The sequence below is a fragment of the Styela clava genome, chromosome 10, assembly GCF_964204865.1.
Source record: "Styela clava chromosome 10, kaStyClav1.hap1.2, whole genome shotgun sequence".
Taxonomy (NCBI): domain Eukaryota; kingdom Metazoa; phylum Chordata; class Ascidiacea; order Stolidobranchia; family Styelidae; genus Styela; species Styela clava.
Genome location: NC_135259.1, coordinates 11940995 through 11961948, shown reverse-complemented (window position 1 = coordinate 11961948; position 20954 = coordinate 11940995). Strand labels below are relative to the sequence as shown.

The 20954-nt window shown below is 34.6% G+C and overlaps 1 protein-coding gene across 1 annotated transcript; it reads left to right on the top strand.

The window, feature by feature from the left end:
• Positions 1-14749: 14749 nt before the first annotated feature.
• LOC120337584 (nucleolar protein 9-like) lies at positions 14750-17851 on the top strand. The gene has a single exon (XM_039405421.2). It carries the CDS (start codon positions 14964-14966, stop codon positions 16845-16847), a length of 1884 nt encoding a protein of 627 aa, XP_039261355.2. The 5' UTR covers positions 14750-14963; the 3' UTR covers positions 16848-17851.
• Positions 17852-20954: the final 3103 nt, after the last annotated feature.

The window sequence follows — 20954 nt, the reverse complement described above, 5'->3', positions numbered from 1 at the left end:
GGTATATAAAATTTCACTCGACAAACATATCTATAGCAAAATAGATGAATAAAAATAAATGTCATTTTGTGCGAATGGCACTGCACTATTATTTACCGGTAATCTAATTTTGTTTTTAAAAAGAATCTATATATATATATATATATATATATCTAATACGGTAGTTAAGTAGACATACCGCGCTAAAAAAGCGACAGTTATGTAGACGGAAAAATTGGGTAGACATTTTCCTGTCCGCTTAATTATTCCACGTTCCATATTTAAAACGTTTTGCGATATTTTGCTGAAATCTCTTTTTCCCTGATAAAACAGTTTCAAAAATAATATGTTCTTTCAATATTTTTCAAATATCTGCACATTTTCGCCAACTTTAAGGGGACAGTAGTTCTGCTGGTTTATAATCAACGGGTTTAATTTTCGTACATAAAGTGGACATTTTGTTTATGCAAAATCTTTTAATTTTTCGGTATATGTTTTTACGATTTTTGGAGAATAGGTTTGATAATTTTGATACAATAACCAGGCAGAACATGAAGATCGTCCGTTCTGTTTTTTGCAATATAAGCTCAATAAACTGAAAAGGACCTCAATTCACAACTTCGTACTAAAGAGGCTTTGTGTCGCAATAGTAAAACTGTCGGGTTCGCCGAGAACTTTACCACGTTTGCCGTTTTGTTCGCAAGTAACCTGGACGCCGTGAGGGGATTGGGATTTTCATGAGTGCGTGATTGCAGAAATTTAGATAAAATAGAACAGTTGTGTTTGGGGAAGAGATCCAAGTCTTTTATGTCAGGTGTTATTAGTTACCCAGTGAGTTGGAGTCGAGTCATAATAACTTGAAACAAGGTTTTCATCGTCACCGAGGAATGCTGCTGGAAATCATCCCTCATCGGATAAGGTGATTAGTCATAACGTTTTCTAATATTAGGGTTATTTTTCACGTAATCCAGATTATCAAAATATTGACTACTGATACTGTTATGCTTTTACTGGTCGTAGTTCTGATCTGACCATCAAAATAATGCCACGACTGAGTTTGCGTTTGTAAGAGTGTGTAATTCAGAAGGATTTCTAAATCCAGATGAAAATACAAACGAAGATTGTGAAAATTCAATGAATTCAATTTTTTCTCGAAACAGAAGGAGATACGAAAAGCGAGTGGTTGACGCCACTCAGTATAGGTTTGTATAGCTTGGTGTAAATAAAAATATCTAATACACCGCTTCATATTAGATTAGAATATTTTATCTTTGGAAAACAGTTTTGAAGAATTGCATTGCTAGCAATTTTATTTTGTGATTTGGCACATATCCCTGTGTTATTTTACCATCTTCATCTAGTTATTTACTGGCCTGTATTTTTTGTTCACATGTAGGTGACTCCCCAACGAGATGGCCTACGTTTCAGAACTTGGCAGACGGAAATGCGGGTAGTGATTCTGAGAAAGCTGTGCCAAGAGGTGACTAAATGAGTTTGCTATGCTTGTTTTTTATTAAATACGGTATCTTAAATTGATACCAATGAATGGTAATAAACCAAATCATAATATCACTTGTAGCCCATCACAAATAGCGCAGCTATCTACGAAGCTGTCTATCTATTTCAGATAAGTCAACAGACTATACCGCACCATCTTCAGAATCACTTTCAATAAGCAATGTAAGTGATTTCGAAGAAAACCATATATATGGAAAAGAAAAAGGCTGTAAATCAATTTAAAAAAAAGCTTCTAAACAAACGCGAACCAGAAAAGAAACGACGAAAAGAAAAATAATTGCACGGCTTTGTATATCTTGCGAGAAGTTTATTGTAAAGCTTCAAGACATCTCTGTATAATTCATAAAGATGAACCGGCAGTGAGCATAATTTTGTCTCTCCTCAACAACTTAATCTAGTGGGCATATCTACATTCGTATACATACTTAGCATACATTTTTACTATTTAATTATAAATTCAAAATAACAATCATGTTTTTGTATTCCGAGTTGGTGCAAAAATTTTAAATAAATTCTGCAAAGATTCTAAATTGATATTGAGGTTCAATAATTTCATTTTGATCGCCTGTATAGTTGACTGTATAATCACTGCTATACTTAGGCGCCCTGATAGATAGACATTTGAGTTATATTTGGTGTAATATTTCTCATTCTAGTTGACATGGCAAAATTTCGTTTCGCATTTGTAGGCCCCACTGAAAACGTCACTTTATTGAACATTTGAGATATGTTGTGTGTAATGTTTCTCGGTATTTTTTTCAGAATTTCGTGTTTTAATTACATACCTTCTGAAATGGTCGGATGGTTGAAATTTTTTTTGAATGCTTCTCAATATTATTGCCATTCCAAAATATCATTTTGCATTTACATGACACACTTACGTAGATGAGTAGATGACGATTTGCGATTTATTTTCTGTTTTGTTTTTCAATATGGTTTCAAAATTTTGTTTTATAATATTTGTCACTCTCAAGTTATCGGATAGGTGAACATTAGAGATAAATTTTGAGCAATTTTCCACAACATCAAAATAGGATTAGTATTCGAAATTTGTATTTCAGTTAAATTTCACACACTTAAGTGTGTGAGATATATTTTGTGTAAGATTTCTCAATACGATTCCAGAATTTTGTTTCAATAGTTGCATGCCACACTTAGGTGGTCGGATATGCGGACATTTGATATATATATTTTGTATTATTTCAGAATTTTCATTTCAATTTTTGTATGCCCCACTTAGGTGGTCGGATAGGTGGACATTTGAGATATACTTTGTGTAATGTTTCTCAATATGATTTCAGAGATTTCATTATGATTGTTTTATGCCCCACTTAGGTGGCCGGATAGGTGGACATTTGAGATATACTTTGTGTAATGTTTCTCAATATGATTTCTGAATTTTTATTTTAATTCTTGTATGCCACACTTAGGTGGCCGGATAGGTGGACATTTGAGATATACTTTGTGTAATATTTCTCAATATGATTTCAGAATTTTCATTTCAATTCTTGTATGCCACACTTAGGTGGCCGGATAGGTGGACATTTGAGATATATTTCGTGTAATGTTTCTCAATATGATTTCAGAATTTTCATCTCAATTCTTGTATGCAACACTTAGGTGGCCGGATAGATGGACATTTGAGATATACTTCGTGTAATGTTTCTCAATATGATTTCAGAATTTTCATTTTAATGTTTAATGCCACACTTAGGTGGCCGGATAGGTGGACGTTTGAGATATACTTTGTGTAATGTATCTCGATATGATTTCAGAGTTTTTATTTTAATTGTTGTATGCCACACTTAAATGGCCGGATAGGTGGACATTTGAGATATACTTTGTGTAATGTTTCTCAATATGATTTCAGAGTTTTCATTTTGATTGTTTTATGGCACACTTAGGTGGTAGGATAGGTGGACATTTGAGATTTACTTTGTGTAATGTTTCTCAATATGATTTCAGAAGTTTCATTTCAATTCTTGTATGCAACACTTAGGTGGCCGGTTAGGTGGACATTTGAGATAAACTTTGTGTAATATTTCTCAATATAATTTCAGGATTTTCATTTCAAATCTTGTATGCCACACTTAGGTGGCCGGATAGGTGGACATTTGAGATATATTTTGTATAATATTTCTCAATAAGATTTCAGAATTTTTATTTCAATTCTTGTATGCAACGGTTAGGTGGCCGGATAGGTGGACATTTGAGATATATTTCGTGTAATGTTTCTCAATATGATTTCAGAATTTTCATCTCAATTCTTGTATGCCACACTTAGGTGGCCGGATAGGTGGACGTTTGAGATATACTTTGTGTAATGTATCTTTATATGATTTCAGAGTTTTTATTTTCATTGTTGTATGCCACACTTAAATGGCCGGATAGGTGGACATTTGAGATATATTTTGTGTGATGTTTCTCAATATGATTTAAGATTTTTTTTTCAATTGTTGTATGCCACCCTTAGGTGGTCGGATAAGTTGACATTTGAGATATATTTTGTGTAATGTTTCTCAATAGGGCTGGTGTTCATTTTTCAATTACGTGCCACATTTGAATGACCGGATAGATGAACATTTGAAATCCAATTTGTGTGATGTTTGTCTTCATTAATTACATACCAGAATTCCCATTTACCATTATTTGTATAACTTGAAAAGGCCGGATAGGTGGACATTTGGGATAAAGTTTGTGTGATATTTTTTCAATATTATTGGCATTTCCGAATTTCATTCTGCGGTTACCTTCTGCGTATATATAATTTTCTTTTATTGTTTCTCAATATTATTAGCACTTTCATATTTTATTTTACTATTATATACCACACTTCCTTTTCAAAATAATATTTCACACTTTAGCAATCAGATTGGTGATACGTTTGAAATATATTTTGTGTATTGTTTCTCCCTATGTATGGCATTTCAAAATTTTGTTTTTCAATTATATGTCACGCTTAATAACTAGCCATATATATGCGGGTTTTTGAGATATATTTTGCGCAATTTTTATCAATATTATTGGAATGCCATAATTTTGACTTGGTATTGATATCTTGACACTCACAACATAGCATCTGTTTAATCTATATGTTGCACCATAGGGTTGGAATAGGCGAACATTTGTGATATGCTCTGTGTATTTCTCAGTTTTAAATATATAACACGTTTGGATCAATTTGTTTCGATTTGTCTACCTTCATGTTGCATTTCGAGTATTTTTTGATATGGAAGATTATTTCCAACACCAAACACAGTGCATCTTCCTTGCACGAAAGACTGAACATTGAAAAAAGAAATGCTATTTTTTGTGATAAATATTGCTAAATGGTTCGAATCCATCGGAAATTAAAGCGAGGTCATACGCTTTAAAATGCGTATTAAAATAAAAGCAACATCATTTATGTAGACATCCAGGGCGACATATAAGAGGGGGTTCGGCTTAGTGCCGAAATAGGCTAAAACATTTGGTGGTCTGAATTAAGTGGACGAATTAAGCGGACAAAAATTTTATATCTGTTATCGAGAGGATTGTGTTGACTCTTTTTCTCCGTAGTTGTCAACGGCTCTCGCACTCTCCAAGCACGTATTTAAAAACAATGATACGGACACAGGAACGACGTCCGCTTAAGTAATGCAATTATGGCAGGTCCGTTTAACTACCGTAATAGAGTTATATATATATATATATATATATATATATCTAGATATTATAAATAAAATTTGATTTTGACGTTTTCAGTGTTTTTACAATATGTGGTTTCTACAGACAAGCGAAAATGTTTCGGCCAATGATATTGATTCATACTATAGCGAAGCCAAAGTATATAAACAATGGCTGGCGGCTGTGATTTTTGCATCTTTTACATTTTTATTAAACATCTACGTCCTCGTCGTAACTTTGATTTACGAATGGAAAGTTCAAAAAGAGAACAGAGAAATCATGGACCGAATTCGTCAGAAGAATCGATATTCGAGAATGAAGAAACATATAGCCGATGACGTTATGAGATACTTGATCATAACGTTTCTGTTTTTGTTTGTTGTTCTCGGATGCCTTGATGCTGTTGAATTACGTTATTCTTATGACGTTGAAGTGGATTTATGCAGAAACTTGCGATATGTGAAGCATGTTTTAGTCGCATGTTTTAGTCTTCATACCGTATCTGATTTATTGGATGCGACAGAGACAATTTTACGGATCGGATTTACTAAAGCCACTATGCAACAAATTTATGCGAACATTGAGTTGGCTCGTTTTAATTTTTATGATCATTGGTGTGCTTACGGGTTTACTAATTATTCAACTTTTTCGTGGTGAATATAGCAATACATCAACAGGTTGCGCAGCTGAAAAGGAATATCCACACTACATAATGCGATTGCAAGGAGCATCTGGGTTTATTGACATGGCAATTTTCCTTACTTTTTCTCTTTGTTTATCCTTTATGGAAATTTCGAAACATTCATAATGCACAATCAAGAAGATTGATTAAACGAATTAAACGGTCTTTGATTGCCACAGCAATTACGATCATTGCAATGATGATTGGTCCTTTTATTTCCTTTATATCCCATGCGTATTTCCATGCAACTGTTTATGAAAATCGTTGATATGCTCATATTGGAATTCGTAATCCTAGTTTCTACTATTTGTGTTATAGCTTCCTTTAATGAATGGAAATTGAGGCTGTTTCCCTTTGTTCGGCACGTAACATTAGTTCAAGCTACAATCACAGATAGGCCCCACAGTCACTCTTGTCATCATACTACTATTCTCAGATGAATACATATAATTTTGTTTATATCTGAAATTCAATTCTCCAATGATTTATACGAGAAAAGAATGCTCTTATCCGATTTTCAACTTTTCGCATTGTATCAACTTCTCATTGATTTTAAAACAGCGATCCTCATGACCTGGGTTAAAATCACCAATTTAACTGTACTTTAATTTGCCAGACATCGCGTAAAAGAAAAATAAATCTACACACGAATATCGTATGATTACGTAATTCTGTGACCGGTGTCACAGCGTGAATGAATTGAAGAATGCTTCCTGTTAATTAAAATAAAACGATTTTTGGAAAAATCACGGTTATTGAGACTCAAAAAAAAATAATAAGAAATATGTTTTTACTTTAGAAGTACTGCAAATAAAATTATAACATTTATAAGTTGGTTTTGATTTTCACTAATTTTCTACAAATAATAATAATTTGTGATAAGTGGCTACGATTGAAGTTGAATTATTCTGATTGTGAATCTGTATTTTGGACTGATTCGAGTGCAGTGCGTCAAAGCATATCGTCACGCTAAAAACCGAATTGCGTAAGTCATTTTTAGCAGTTTTGAGAAAAACGTAAAAAACTTCCTAATGATATTGCTATGCCATTGAGAGTCAATAATTTGCCATAGTTCAATTTTTTGATCGTAGCCGGATTTAAGTTAATTTGTATGACGCAGTCATGTGCCGTCATAAAGAGGCACTGTGACTTAGGCAGAAATGTGTCTATGACCATGGGACATACGCAATTTTGCAACTTGACTATATGTACCAGTCCTGAAAACCAAACAATCCAAAAACGAATGTAATTCTCAGTATATACGATGTCTAATCCCCAAAATAGCTAATCTGTTTCAATTACATTATTTTTTATGTTTAAAAATATATATTTCATCAATATAACACGCTCTGCACATCCTAGCTAGAATCTGAGATGAAAAAACTCGAAAATCCTTCGCAGAGTTTATTTTGCCTTTGTGACGTCACAATAGTCCTGCGTAACCAGGATAATTCATTATGACGAAACAATTGAACAAATTTGCATATCATACAAAATCTCTATTTTTATGGGTTTTGGAATTCTTAAAATAAAATTTGAGTTAACAGACAGGTGCGCAGCATTAGATAAATACCTATTTTCTGAAAAACTCAAAACCGCTAAAAATGACTCACGCAATTCGGTTATTAGCGTGACGATATGCAATCCAAGAAAACGTTTTCGTACCTTTGATAATAATTTGTGATCAGCATTTCCTATTGTTCGAATATTATTATGTTTAATTGATATTTTGAGCTTCAATGCATTATTGTTTTACAATTACATGATCTGTCTTCGAATATTTTTATTTAAATTCAGAAAATCGCATCGCAAAACTACGCATCATTACTCAATACTACACATCCATCCCTATCTTCGCTACATCTCTTTAGCCTCATCCAATATCGTGAACTGTCTTTCTGGATTTTATTGCAATATATCGAATTTCATATTACAACAATTTGATATTTGTGGCATTGGAGGACACACTGAGAGTTGCGCGTTTTTGAATAGTTTTCCAAGAATCAGAGAACATCCAGATATTTCAGTCACCCCCGGTGACCGTACATTTGAACCCACGTACATTTGAACCCATGTGTATATTCGCGGGTACAATCTATATGCGGGTGCTAAACCCATGGGTTAGGGTTAGTATGGGTTCAAATATCCGTAAAACAACAAAAATTTTCATAGGTGCAATAGTGTGCAGGTGCAATCGTCGTGAGCTCAAATGTACGTGGGTGCAAATGTAATGAAACCGTCACCCCCTTATGCGACACCTGTATTTGCCAGGATACATATAAAAGGTGTTACAATCTGCTATGTAATTAATTTATGCGGGTATTAAGTCGGCTCGTCTAAGCTTTTATAATCATTGGTGTGCTTATGGGTTTACTCATAATGCAACTTTTTTGTGGTGTATATAGCAGACAATGGTTTCCAAACTCCAAATCGCAGCAAGTATAGTGTCTATCACTGTAAAACAATTTCAAGCCAAATCTCTGGCAGCAGTATATCCATGGCCCATGTTCCCACCACATACAGAGTATCTGTATAGCCACTATAACAGAGTCACCTAATTTTCTAAAAACAAACGTTGTGTACTAGTGGAAAATACACACTCTGTTTTCACATTGTACATAGTGTTACTTATTTCAAAATACAAGAAGCCTATATCCCGAAAATACATACTTCCTGTAACTTGCTAATACATAAGCTACTTTATTTTCAAAAACAGAGCCTGCGGCCCCATTAACCCTTTACATCAGGGCTTCCCAAACTAGGGGCCGCGAAACGAATTTTTGGGGCCGCAAAGAGAACACCAATTTAACACAAAGTACTATATCTATTGCACGTTTCCAAACTCTTGATTCGAAATACGATTATTAAAACAAGTGTGAAAAAACTCGATTCCGAGTGAATACATCATCTTACCGTGTTTTCCAGAAAATAAGACAGTGTCTCCAATTTTTTTTTTTGAAAAATAACACCGGGGCTTATTTTGAGGTGATGTCTTTTGTTTTCATTTTTTAGTAACAAATTTACAAATTAGGGAATTACGTAATTTTTAAATATACAAAATAGGAAAACATAACACGTTTTTATTTAAAATAACTGCTAAACAGATTATTAACCATTAAAAAGGAGTAGAAAGATTTCTTGCTATCGACTGGGTCAAAAAAATAAATTTGCCCTATCAAGTAAGTTTATTTTAAGTGGAAGGCTAGGTCGCATTTTCTTATTTTCGGGGAAACACGGTAGAATCCTCGCGCTTGCATAACAATGGATATACGGATCGTAAACCCGATTTGATTGCACAACGATGCCGGCTTTAATCGTTATGCCAGCGGTTCCCGAAGTGCGCTTCGAAAATTAAGATATTTGTGTCAATATATGATTGAATATTATATTTATTCTGAAGGTTTCATTGTTTCTCATCATTTACATGATGTATAATATGAATCAATATTTTCATTTCACTGCTCTATGTTGTTCACTTTCGGTTACGTAGGGTCTATTGTTACGTAACAGTAGAGGTAAACTCTACTTGCTGCAACATGAGTGTTTTTTTTACATTCTCAAAGAAGAACATGGCAGAGATAAGGAATAGAAGTTAATTTTTTGCCTGTATTCTTTAGGCCTAGTACTTGTTTATAAACGGCATAAAGTACACATTAACGATGATAAAATTGTTTTGTTAGCTAAAAGCAGCATTTTTTTGTGTAAATGCGCCGTGAGTTTTTTCTCCTGATAATCTGGCGCGCACGAACCGCTGCTTTATGCTAAATTTGATCATTGAAAGTGAGTAACAAAGCCTGATACGGACCATGCCGCCGGTGGCCAGACATCGTAATTCATTATCATTGAGGCCTTCAATCGACAAACATTAGCCACTGCTGGACTTGCTGCAAAACTTTTGCACTCATTACCCTGAATAATTAAGTACAGTAATGTTAATCGGAGTAAATATGAATTTTTTTTTTATCGAGTAGGCCTACTAAAAGTTGAGAATTGACTATGTGTCAATAAAATATTTCGAACTGATTAGCATTAGTAACAGGAACAGGGGCCGCGAAAAATTTTAATATTTCAAAAGGGGCCGCGAACTCAGAAGTTTGGGAAACCCTGCTCTAAATAGTGATAGTCTCGTCTTGCTAAAAGCAGTCTCGTCTTGCTAAAAGCAGTGTCTACACAATCGATGATATTGCGTTTCGTCGCGCCCAAAATTCTTTTCGAAACTTTTGTACATTTAGGCTGAAGTCGATTACAAAATAATGAATTCCAAAACTAATTTTAGAAGAGCCTGGTTTATTTCGGATATTGTGAACACCGCGCAACTAATTCTGTCATCTCGGTATCCTGAAGTAGACGGTTTGCAAAGTACGACTTTTTATACAACACTATCTGGCCCAAAAGTGTACGTTTCCTCTGATAAGTTTGTTCAAATCTTATTTGTGCATGAGAATCACTGGGTAACGGCATCAAATATTTTCTCATCTGATCAAAATACTATACGATAGCTCTTATATGAAATACAATGAAAATGACAAATATGCGATTTCCCTTCTTATGCGACCAAGGCTAGGATCAAATAAAATAAAATTTGAATTCCCCGCTGTTCAGCAACAAACTTTAGGTGCATCATGTGGTCCATTTTCAATTAGTTTTTGCATAGCCCTATGTAACAAAATAAGACCAGAGCATATCCTATTCGACTAGAAAAATATTAGAAAGAAAATATGCAATGGTATAGTGTCTAAAAAATTTTCGTCAGTATTTAAAGTCAGCAATAAACATGTTGTACCCGCGACGAAGAGATTGGAAATTCAGATTTTTTGCAACTGCCAACTGTCTTACATCGAAAATCAAGCCATGATCGAATGCACTTAATGTTTGAAATGGTACCATCCGAAATGTTGTAGTATTAGAGTGCCTGTTGACGCTAGGGAAATCAGCGAAAAAGAATGGAATTGTGAAAAGTGCATTCGATCCTAAAATTAGGGGGAAAGTGGGAAGGTTGGGACACTTTTTTTCTTTTGCATATTGTGAGCCGTCAATTCTGCATATTCACTTAAGTTTGCGGGACTAATGCATAGAGGGGTAAATGTAGTTTTTATTCAGCGACTAAGAAATTCCCTTGCGACACTCATTTTACTACCAAAATGCTTTGAAAAACGCCTGTCAAATGTCCCACTGTACCCCACTTGTGGGGAACATTCGGACAGACCCTGGGGCACAATGGGTCCGTCTGTCGAAATTCAACGAAGTATGCCCTTAAAAATGAGCAATTAATCAGCATAATAGTCTAAAGAACAGGGAGAGTTCAAATGTGAAGATTTAGTATTTTTAAAATCAATGTTCAACTAAAATAGTTCAGATATTTTGACAAAAAATTTTGCAAACAAATTTGATTATTTCCTTCCTCGAATCTAAATCTGGAAATATTATTGATTCTCGAATATATTCCATATTGGGCCATGGAGTCGAAAGAAACTATAATGTTACACAAAATATAACGCATTTCTAGGTCTCTAAGCACTTATTGTTGAATTGTGCCCTGTAGGGCATGTCCCACTGAACCCCGGTCCATTGTTCCCCATAGAAAACAAATATTTTCAGACTATCCCTCGGCGAGATTCGGAAGGCACATCAACTTGCCAACGTTATGAATATTTTACAATACACTATAGCTGAAAAATATCTGACGGTGGTTTGTCATGTTGGAAAGGCTAAAGTAGAAAAAAGAAAAAACTGGGATGGTGAAATTTCAGTTTCAACCTCCCAAAACCAATTTCACCCCATAGCTTGCGCCTCTCTAGCCGTCCGTTGTCCGTTCGCGGGGACGTTGTAACTCACCGAAGGGCGGATTAAAACATCGAACCGCGGACAGGATTGCAGCTATGGTATCAGTATGAGAGCTGATTTTCCACTGTGCGCCATGTCCCAACGTGCCCCACCTTCCCTACTCAATTCAAGTGGAAATTTGATTAAACAGGATTATTTACATTTTCTTTCTATTTTCAGGTACGTCGTCAGACATAGGCTCAGTCTGTTTTACCTATTTGTCTTGACATGCCCTTTGCCAGGTTTGTCTCTCTTGACCTAGTTTATAATATTGAGATGAAAATCACTACGACGGTTGGCACCTTGACGTGGTGTGGTGGGACCATGATTGATCGGAATTTGTGACGAGTTCCCGACATAAAATTTTCATAAAAATTGGTTCGAGATGACTTCATAATATGTTGTTTTAGGATATCTTACTTAAAAATGGGGTCAGCAATTGGAAAGTACAAAATATTTGGGTAGAATACCGATAATTATGAATTTTAATGTAAATTTCTTGTTTTGGCCATGTTTGACGAGACATAATTATATGTTCCCGACATACAAATTTTATAAAACTTCGTTTAAGATGACTTCACAATATGTTGTTTTAGGGTATCTTACTTAAAAGTGGGGCCAGCAATCGGAAAGTACAAAAAATTTGGGTAGAATACCGATAATTATGAATTTAAATGTAAATTTCTTGTTTTGGCCATGTTTGACGATATATTATTATATGTTCCCGACATACAAATTTTATAAAACTTGGTTCGGGATGACTTCATAATATGTTCTTTTAGGATATCGTAATGTTGAGAGGGGCCGGCAACCGTAATGTACAGAATTTTGGGGTATAATACCTAAGTTTAAAAATTTGATATAATTTCCTTGTTTGGGCCATGTTTGAGAGGAATTTATGACATGTTCCCGACATACAATTTTTGTAAAACTTGGTTCGAGATTACTTCACATTATGTTCATTGAAGATATTTTATTTAAATGTGGGGCCGGCAATTGTAAAGTACAGAATTTTGGGGTAGAATACCGTTATTTAAGAATTTTGATATAATTTCTTTGTTTGGGCCAATTTTTGACATGTTCCCGACATACAATTTTTGTAAAACTTGGTTCGAGATTACTTCACAATATGTCAATACAAGATATTTTATTTAAATGTGGGGCTGGCAATCGTAAAGTAAAGAATTTTGAGGTAAAATACCTATGTTCAAGAATTTTGATATAATTTCCTTGTTTGGGCCATGTTTGAGAGAAATTTATGACATGTTCCCGAATCCCGACATACAATTTTTGTAAAACTTGGTTCTAGATTATTTCACAATATGTTCTTTCAAGATATCTTTTTTAAATATGGGGCCGGCAATCGTAAAGTACATAATTTTGGGGTAAAATACCGTTATTCAAGAATTTTAATATAATTTCTTTGTTTAGGCCAATTTTTGACATGTTCCCGACATACAATTTTTATAAAACTTGGTTCGAGATGACTTCACAATATGTTCTTTCTGCAAACCTTACTTAAAATTGAGGCCGGATCTTGTAAGGTATAAATTTTCTGGGTAGAATACCCATATTTATGAATTTGAATGTAAATTTTATATTTGACAGGAATTTATGACGTGTTCCCGACATACAAATTTTGTAAAACTTTGTTCTAGAAGAATTCCCAATTTGTTAATTTGGGATATAATACTTAAAAGTGGGGCCGGCAAACGGAAAGTACAGAATTCCGGGTGGAATACAGAATATTCAAGAATTTGCGTGTAAATATTATGATTAGACCATGTTTGACAAGGTATTACTATATGTTTCCGACGTACAATTTATAGAAAATTTAATCAGAGATCACTTCACTATATGTTCTTTCCAAATAATTTATTTGAAACTGGGGACAGTTATTGGGAAATACAAAATATTATACTAGAATACCGAATTCGCCAAATTTTTCGCCTAAATCTGGCAACTGCATTTCGCCCAACATTCATATTTTTCGTCGCACGTTTTATACGCAATGGTAAATTGTTTTCTGGCAACATTATTTTACCGTTCCAGAAACGAGAGAGATGTCTGCTAGGGTAACTTTGGTCAGTCTATGGCAGGGGTCGGGAACCCATGGCTCGCGGGCCATATATGGCTCTTTTGGTTAAAGCATAAGGTTCCCAGAAAAATATGATATTTCAAAGCTAAGCTTACTATTGTTTCGATTTTTTAAACGATATGGGTATAGCCAAATTTTCCAGAACATGTGCTGATACGTTTCAAAATACCGGTACGCGATCAGCAATTGTCTATACAGCGGTTCCCAAACTATGTGTCGCGACCCACTGGTGGGTCGCAAAAGGAATCTTAGTGGGTCGTGAAAAGATGTAGAAAGCTTTGGTTAATTATACTGGTTATTAGGATTGGTGGCGATTCGAAAACGTACCGTAAATCTTCAAAAAAACAAAAGAAATTAAATTGAATTTAAATTCTAATCTGTGAAAGTTTCCTTTTTATGATCTTTTCAAAGAAACAAAAATTGTTTTATTTGTAGTCTATTTCCTATACAAAAATCAAGTGACATATATCATAATTGTGACATCACACAATCTCGAATAGTGGTGTGATCTTCACCTCACCTCAGGCCAATGAACCTTCCTCTCCCACACATTTTAGAATTTATTTTAAGAGGAGGGTTTAATTAAAATCATTTTGAAAATTCAAATTATTATCTTATTTTCAGGCCAGGTCTTATTTTCAAGGAAACACAGTAGTTTTGCGATGAATAGCCATTGCTGTGTTATGTCATAAAAAAACAAAAGAAAATTAAATTAAAGTTAAGTGAGTCGCCATACAGCCATAAGCTGTGGTAATAAATAGTGGGTCCCGACACTTAAAAGTTTGGGAACCACTGGTCTATGACTCTACATTACTATTTTATGTGCGACAAGTGCTAGACTTGCAATGTGACGAGACAAAGATATTCTTAAACGTATTTGTGACATCACTACAGCACTACCTGCACTAAGCGATAGAGTTGCGCCGTAAGAAAGAAATGCCTTCAGTCCGTTTGTGCTGTTTATTTGGTATACTAAGCACTGCGGAGATGCATAGAACAAAGAAAGGCGATGAGTATCGTCGATTCCAACATGTGTTGCATGTTAGCAGTCGTTCAAAGTCCTCAGCGACAACATGCAGCATCAGAAGTCACACTAAAAGTTTATTGATACATTGTATATTATAACTTTTGAGTAAAATACAAGAAAAAGGCTGTGTATTCCTCGCACCAAAATGCAGTTATAAATATGTACCTTTTATGGCTCTCTTGACCAAAAAGGTTCCCGACCCCTGGTCTATGGTATATCATTGGTTTATTGAAGCTATTTCCACTGTTATTAACATTATTTTGATAATTTGGCCAGGTGTGATTGGTATTGGGTATAGAAAAATAGCAATATTCAGATATTGGAGAAAGATGGGACTGGAAGAAGACTCTCATCGCAGTATGATGTCATATTTGCGTCAAGCTGATGAAACATTCAGGAATGGTTTTGAAACAGAAGAAATGAAGCAAATTTTTCTGAAAAATACTTTTGAAGGAATATCTGGAAGTGAAATATCATTCTGCATGCAAAAATCATTCAGTTTTGTTTTGGAACAGATGATAAAAGAATCTGAGTTTGAAACTGTTCTGAATTTTTATTTCACGATAAAAAATGATTGGTTGCAAATTGCTAATAATCAAGCTGGTTGTCACGTGTTACAGGCTGCAGCAGAATGCCTGGTTAGGAGTCTCCCCAAATCAAAAACTTTATCTACAGATGTTGCTGATAAATTATCATCTTTCAATGATATTATTGATATTTCCGCAGAGTCGTTATGCTCTGTGATGGAAGGTATCCATTCTACTCATGCATTACGGTCACATGTACAAATGCTAGGAGGTTTTGTACTCTTGCGTACTAAAGCATCTTCAAAAACTAAAGAAGTGAAACTACCCAAAGAAAATGTTCCCAAAGGATATTTGAAAACACTACAAACGATTTGTAGATGTTTATGTGAAATAAATAAACAAAAATTTGTCACTTATTTAAGTAACCCACATGTTGGACCATTTATCTCTTGTCTGTTTGAGGTAGTTAGCAAACGAGATCTTCCAAAAACTCTTCGCCGCCTTTGCAAAAAAATTATGTCTTGTAGCGAGGGAGATACAGCAAAAACCACTCTTCTATTATTAATAAAGGATAAACTGGCAAGTCATGTTTTAGAAACTGTTTTGGAATTTGGAACAGAGGACGCCAAGAAAGAAATTTGTGATTTGCTGTTCGAGGATAACAAAAGATTTTTTGATCTCTGTGCGCATCCTGCTGCCAATTTTGTCATTCAAAGACTAATAACATCTGCTAAAAATGATGTCGAATTCAATAAGATTTTCGAGTTTATTTCATGTGGATTAGAGGATATACTTGCAGGACAAAATTATGGAATTGTACAAAAACTTTGTGAACAATGTGTTCAGTTTACAGATAGCCAGAAAACATTCTGGGATAAATTATTAGAGGCATTTCATTGTGAAGATGCAAATCAACGTACTTTCGTAGTCTTATTTTTAGCATCTTTAAAAACATGTGATGCTTACTACAAATCTGATACACAAGAGGAAAAACTAATTCCTCCTATAGAAAAAGTGGAATATCATGGCTCTATTTTATTACAGACATTATTGAAATTTAAAAATGTTGGTTTAATTGTAAAAAGCATGTGTGAAACTTCTATTGAAAACATCATAACATTATCATGTGACAGTAGTGGTAGTCACTTCATAGATGCCTTTTACGCGTCAGATAAAGTGAAACCGAAGAAGAAAAAAGAGTTTGTTGAAAAAATTGGTAAAGAGTTGGTCAGTCTTGCATGTGATAAATATGGAAGTAGAGTTTTGGAAAATATATGGGATAACTCCGATATTGTTATTAAAAGGATAATTGCTGGGAATTTAGCACAAAATTCCCCTCGGCTCTCTGCCAATGATTATGGGAAATTCATTCTGAAAAAGTTTGATATAAAGAATTTCACCACAAGATTACAGGAATGGGAACAGTTTCAAAAGAAGAAAAGTAACAAAAGAAAATTATTTGCTGGTATTGCATCAGGCACAAAACATCAGAAAAAGAAAAAAATTAATTCTTTCTCGAATCATTGAGTGTCAAATCATTGATTAACAGTTGGTGTTGCGGTGGCAAACATCTATTTATTAAACTTTTGTGGAAAATATAAGTTTTACAATGGATATTCTAAAATCAGTGACATTATTAAACAGTCATAGACCTAAATTTGATGATATAATATGTAAAATTTCCTATTCAGCAATTCAGAATTTAGTGATTGATGCCTGTAGTATTTTTAATTGTCAAAAATTATACTGTAATTGTACTTCATTCAATTATTTTTTAATTGAAATTCCTTAAGTTTATTGTTTGGTCATGAATAACCCGAAAACTTGACACAAGTGAAATCAAAATGAGGTATCAGTGTGTTCAAATTTGAATACTAAATATCAAAGTTGTCAAAACCTATTTTTGAGTATTCAAATAAATTTAGTATAGTAAATTCTTGGATGTAAGCGATTCTTAGAAAAAAATTCGGACCTCCAGAAGTATGTGCACCAAGATGGCGCACAACCTGAACATAGTGTGTCTACCAGGTTAGAATTCAGGTTGTGCGCCATCTTGGTGTATATACTTTGGAAGCGCCCAAAATTCATTTTGAGCTATTGATACCTGAAATTTGTTTTAGTAATACAGTACTTGCAAAAGTATAGAAAAACGATCAGAACAATTTTCATCTTCACTTCTTTCTATTATAAATATTCAACATCCCAGTGATAATGGAATACACAAAGACAACTTGGAAATATACCAGTAATCAAAAGAGTCCCAACAACTTTCATTTATTTCATTACTGTAATTTAATGAGAATATCAGTTCTGTTTTCATCATATTTGTGTCTCTGATGTACAATTCTTTAGCTGTCTTATTTTCCGTTCAAAGCATAGTTTCCAATTTTAATAGCTACAACCCTTTAATAAAAAACTTCTGGATGTCACAGGCTTTTCGTGTTGTCCATTAGGTATTCATATATCGCGTGATAGTGATAAAATATGCTGGTTTTCTCTATGATATTTTTGACTGCTTTTTCTTAAATCAGGTAATAGCATTATGCTATATAGAAAATGTCCATCACTGCTCATGTACTATGGGGGGCCGACATTATCTCAATGTTCTCAATTTCGATTTCTACAAACTCCAGTGGAGAGAAGTAGAGGTAGATCCAATGTAAAAATCCCCAGAAAGAAGACCTGGTCTAACATCGCTGTCCTTCAATCACTGAATGAATCGATAAAAATGAATCCTGAGAAAAATCAGTATTACCCATTATCGTCTGCGGACTTTGCTCCGAATACACATCTGGAGGATGTAAAAATGTTGAAATCAATGGACAATGCTAAAAATGTTGTACAGTTTGTGAAAACCGAATTACCAGATTATACGGACTTACAATGGCCTGGATCTGAAGTGTCTGGCCTGGATCGGAAGTCTGCTGTACCTGGGATCCCTGAAACTACTCGCATCACAGAAGATCCTACTTTCGAAAAGTTGGAAAAATATCTAAATGAAAAAGATTGGAAAGAGTTTGGTATTGAATTCAAGTCATTAATGGAAAATGGAGATAAAATTCCTCAAGAACTGACTGAAAAAATTGTTGGTATTATTTCCTTTACTGGGAAACAGTCTGGAAAATTTGATAGTGATGATTTGCTCAAATCTTATTCACTCGTCATAGACAGTTTTTGCAGTTCGAACAAATACAGCAAATATATGGCATGTGTAGTATTACGCAAACAATCTTTCACTGGCAGGTTGTGGGAAGTACGTGATTTTTCAAATTTTCTTTTAAAAAATAATCATCTAGTTGATGGAAAAACAGCAGATATGCTTTTATCCTGCTGCTCATACCATGGTACTCGTGACCCTATTGCTGATGATTTGATACATAAGAATTTCGGTAATGAGCCGTCAACAACAAGCATTTTACATACTTCAGAGGCTTTCTATGAAAAGATGCCTAAAAAAGAAAGATTGGAATTATGGGGACAGTGCATAAGAGAAATGGAGATTTGTAATGTTAAGCCTGATATGAGTGTCTATGCAAAAATGCTCAATTATGCCCTTCGATTTCTCAAGGACAGTGATATTGTTTATGCCCTAATTAGTATCATTCGTGATGCTGAGGTTGGAGATTTTGACTTTGTACCTTGCATGCATAACGCAATGAACTTTGCTATAGATAACAAACATTTGGATCTTGCCGCACAGGTGTACGAAACTGTGAATAAGTTACAACAGCGCAGTGGATCTTCCTATACGATTCACTCAGCCTTTTATGTCAGATATGTTTCTCTATTGGCTCAAATTGGCACATTGGAAAATTTTTTTGTTGTTGCTTCTCATCTATTCAAGCAGAGAAAGTTTTTGCCTTGGAAGTTAATGGATGGAATTGTTCAATCATGTGTGGAACGCAATTGGCCTGAAGTGTTACCATTTCTTTTTTCTATGTCTTACACTTCTACTACTTCATTAGATTATTATTCCGAGTGGTTTGCGGCTGCGATTTACCTCATAGATGGGGCAGATTCTGACACCATTACACAATTCAAAAATATAGCCATCCTTGTGAGCAAAAATAATCGGATACTTTCAGTGAATCATTTGAATACTATTTGCCTGTTGGTAGCCAAATCTCGGGATGAAATTGCTCTCAAGAGTTTGCTATTTGACATCAAAAGAAACCATCGTACCAATATCTTGGATGCTTCAACAATAGAAGAGTGCAAAAACACAATTGGTGAAAATAGTAGAACTTTGAATAAATTGTTGGAAAAATGATATGTGAAATGACTTTTTTAGTTGTTTGTTCTCTCATAAATTCTTCGTGATTTTACGTGAACCCCCGACCTTTCGTTTTATTACCACGGGATATGGGAGCAGGTAATTGTTTCGTTTCGGATAATACATCGGTATTCCATCCAATCGAACGATGAGAACCTTATCAAAAATATATGCCATTCGAAACGATGGTTGGTTACTTCCAATCGATTGATTATATTTATTTAATCCAGCAGGCATCTTTCGAGTCTCCGCCATCTTGATTTGTCATCCAACCATCGTCGGCCAAAACCGTTACTAGCTAGCTAGAATTTAGCTTTTTCGTCTAGATATGTTAGGATAATTTCTCGGAAAGATTCGTATCCCCTCGATGGCGAACATACAACGGATGCAATATAATTTTAATATAGAGGCCCTGATGATTTGTAATAATGATTATCGAGGATCTTTTGTTCGCAACGCTCAAAATAAGAAATTCAGTTAGGAATGCAGATAGCGCTGGTTAAATCATTACACCCCCAACTGGTTAATTACTAATTCTTGTATAAAAACATGGCGGGAGTGTTTTTTCTCGAAGCACACATTTTTGCAACAGTGGCGTGGGCTTTGTACGAAAGATCCATTATCGGTAGTAGTAATTCTATGGATTGGTCACCGATGAGATGATAAAATTAGTTTTATGCTCGATTTCATTTAGGTTTCATGCCGACAGAGAAAGATTTTTAAATATTCCTTCGATATTCTTATGACTCGCTCGAAAGATTCATTAAACAAATGAGGCAATTGAGTTCACAAATTTCCATAATGACTTCAAACAAGAGAATGCAAAGATACGAATGCAGATGTTTACTTTTGGTATACAAAAACAATTCAGCGACGGAGTTATGGTTTAAGCCAAAAGTACACGGAATTGGGATATGCAACAGAAAATAACGTTTGATTGCGTATTTTAGCGTCAAGTGTTTAGATATTAAGTATTTACTTTGTTCAGCGCCAAAATTAGGATAATACTTTCATCTTTTTTCAGTACAATGCCCTAAGCCCCTAATCATGTAATTTCGACATCTATATTTCGCCCATGGGGTGTAGACTAGGGCCACCATATTTGAAAAAGCAAAATTCCGGACAGTGCATGACTATTTTCATGACCTCGTAGTAAAAAATATGCGCACGGTACAAAATAACAATGTTCTGTATTAGCAGTGTGCACAGTACGATTGCAGATGTAGTAAAATTCCGGATTTCGGACATTTGAGCATTTTTTAAATTCTTCCCGGACCCGAAATTTTACCCTGAATTCCGGACATGTCCGGAATTTTCCGGACGGTATGGCAACCCTAGTGTAGACAGTTTACTATTTCGTA

Bases quoted from the DNA above. Each gene is read 5' to 3' on its own strand.
- LOC120337584 (XM_039405421.2), top strand. From the start codon at position 14,964: ATGGCTCTCTTGACCAAAAAGGTTCCCGACCCCTGGTCTATGGTATAT.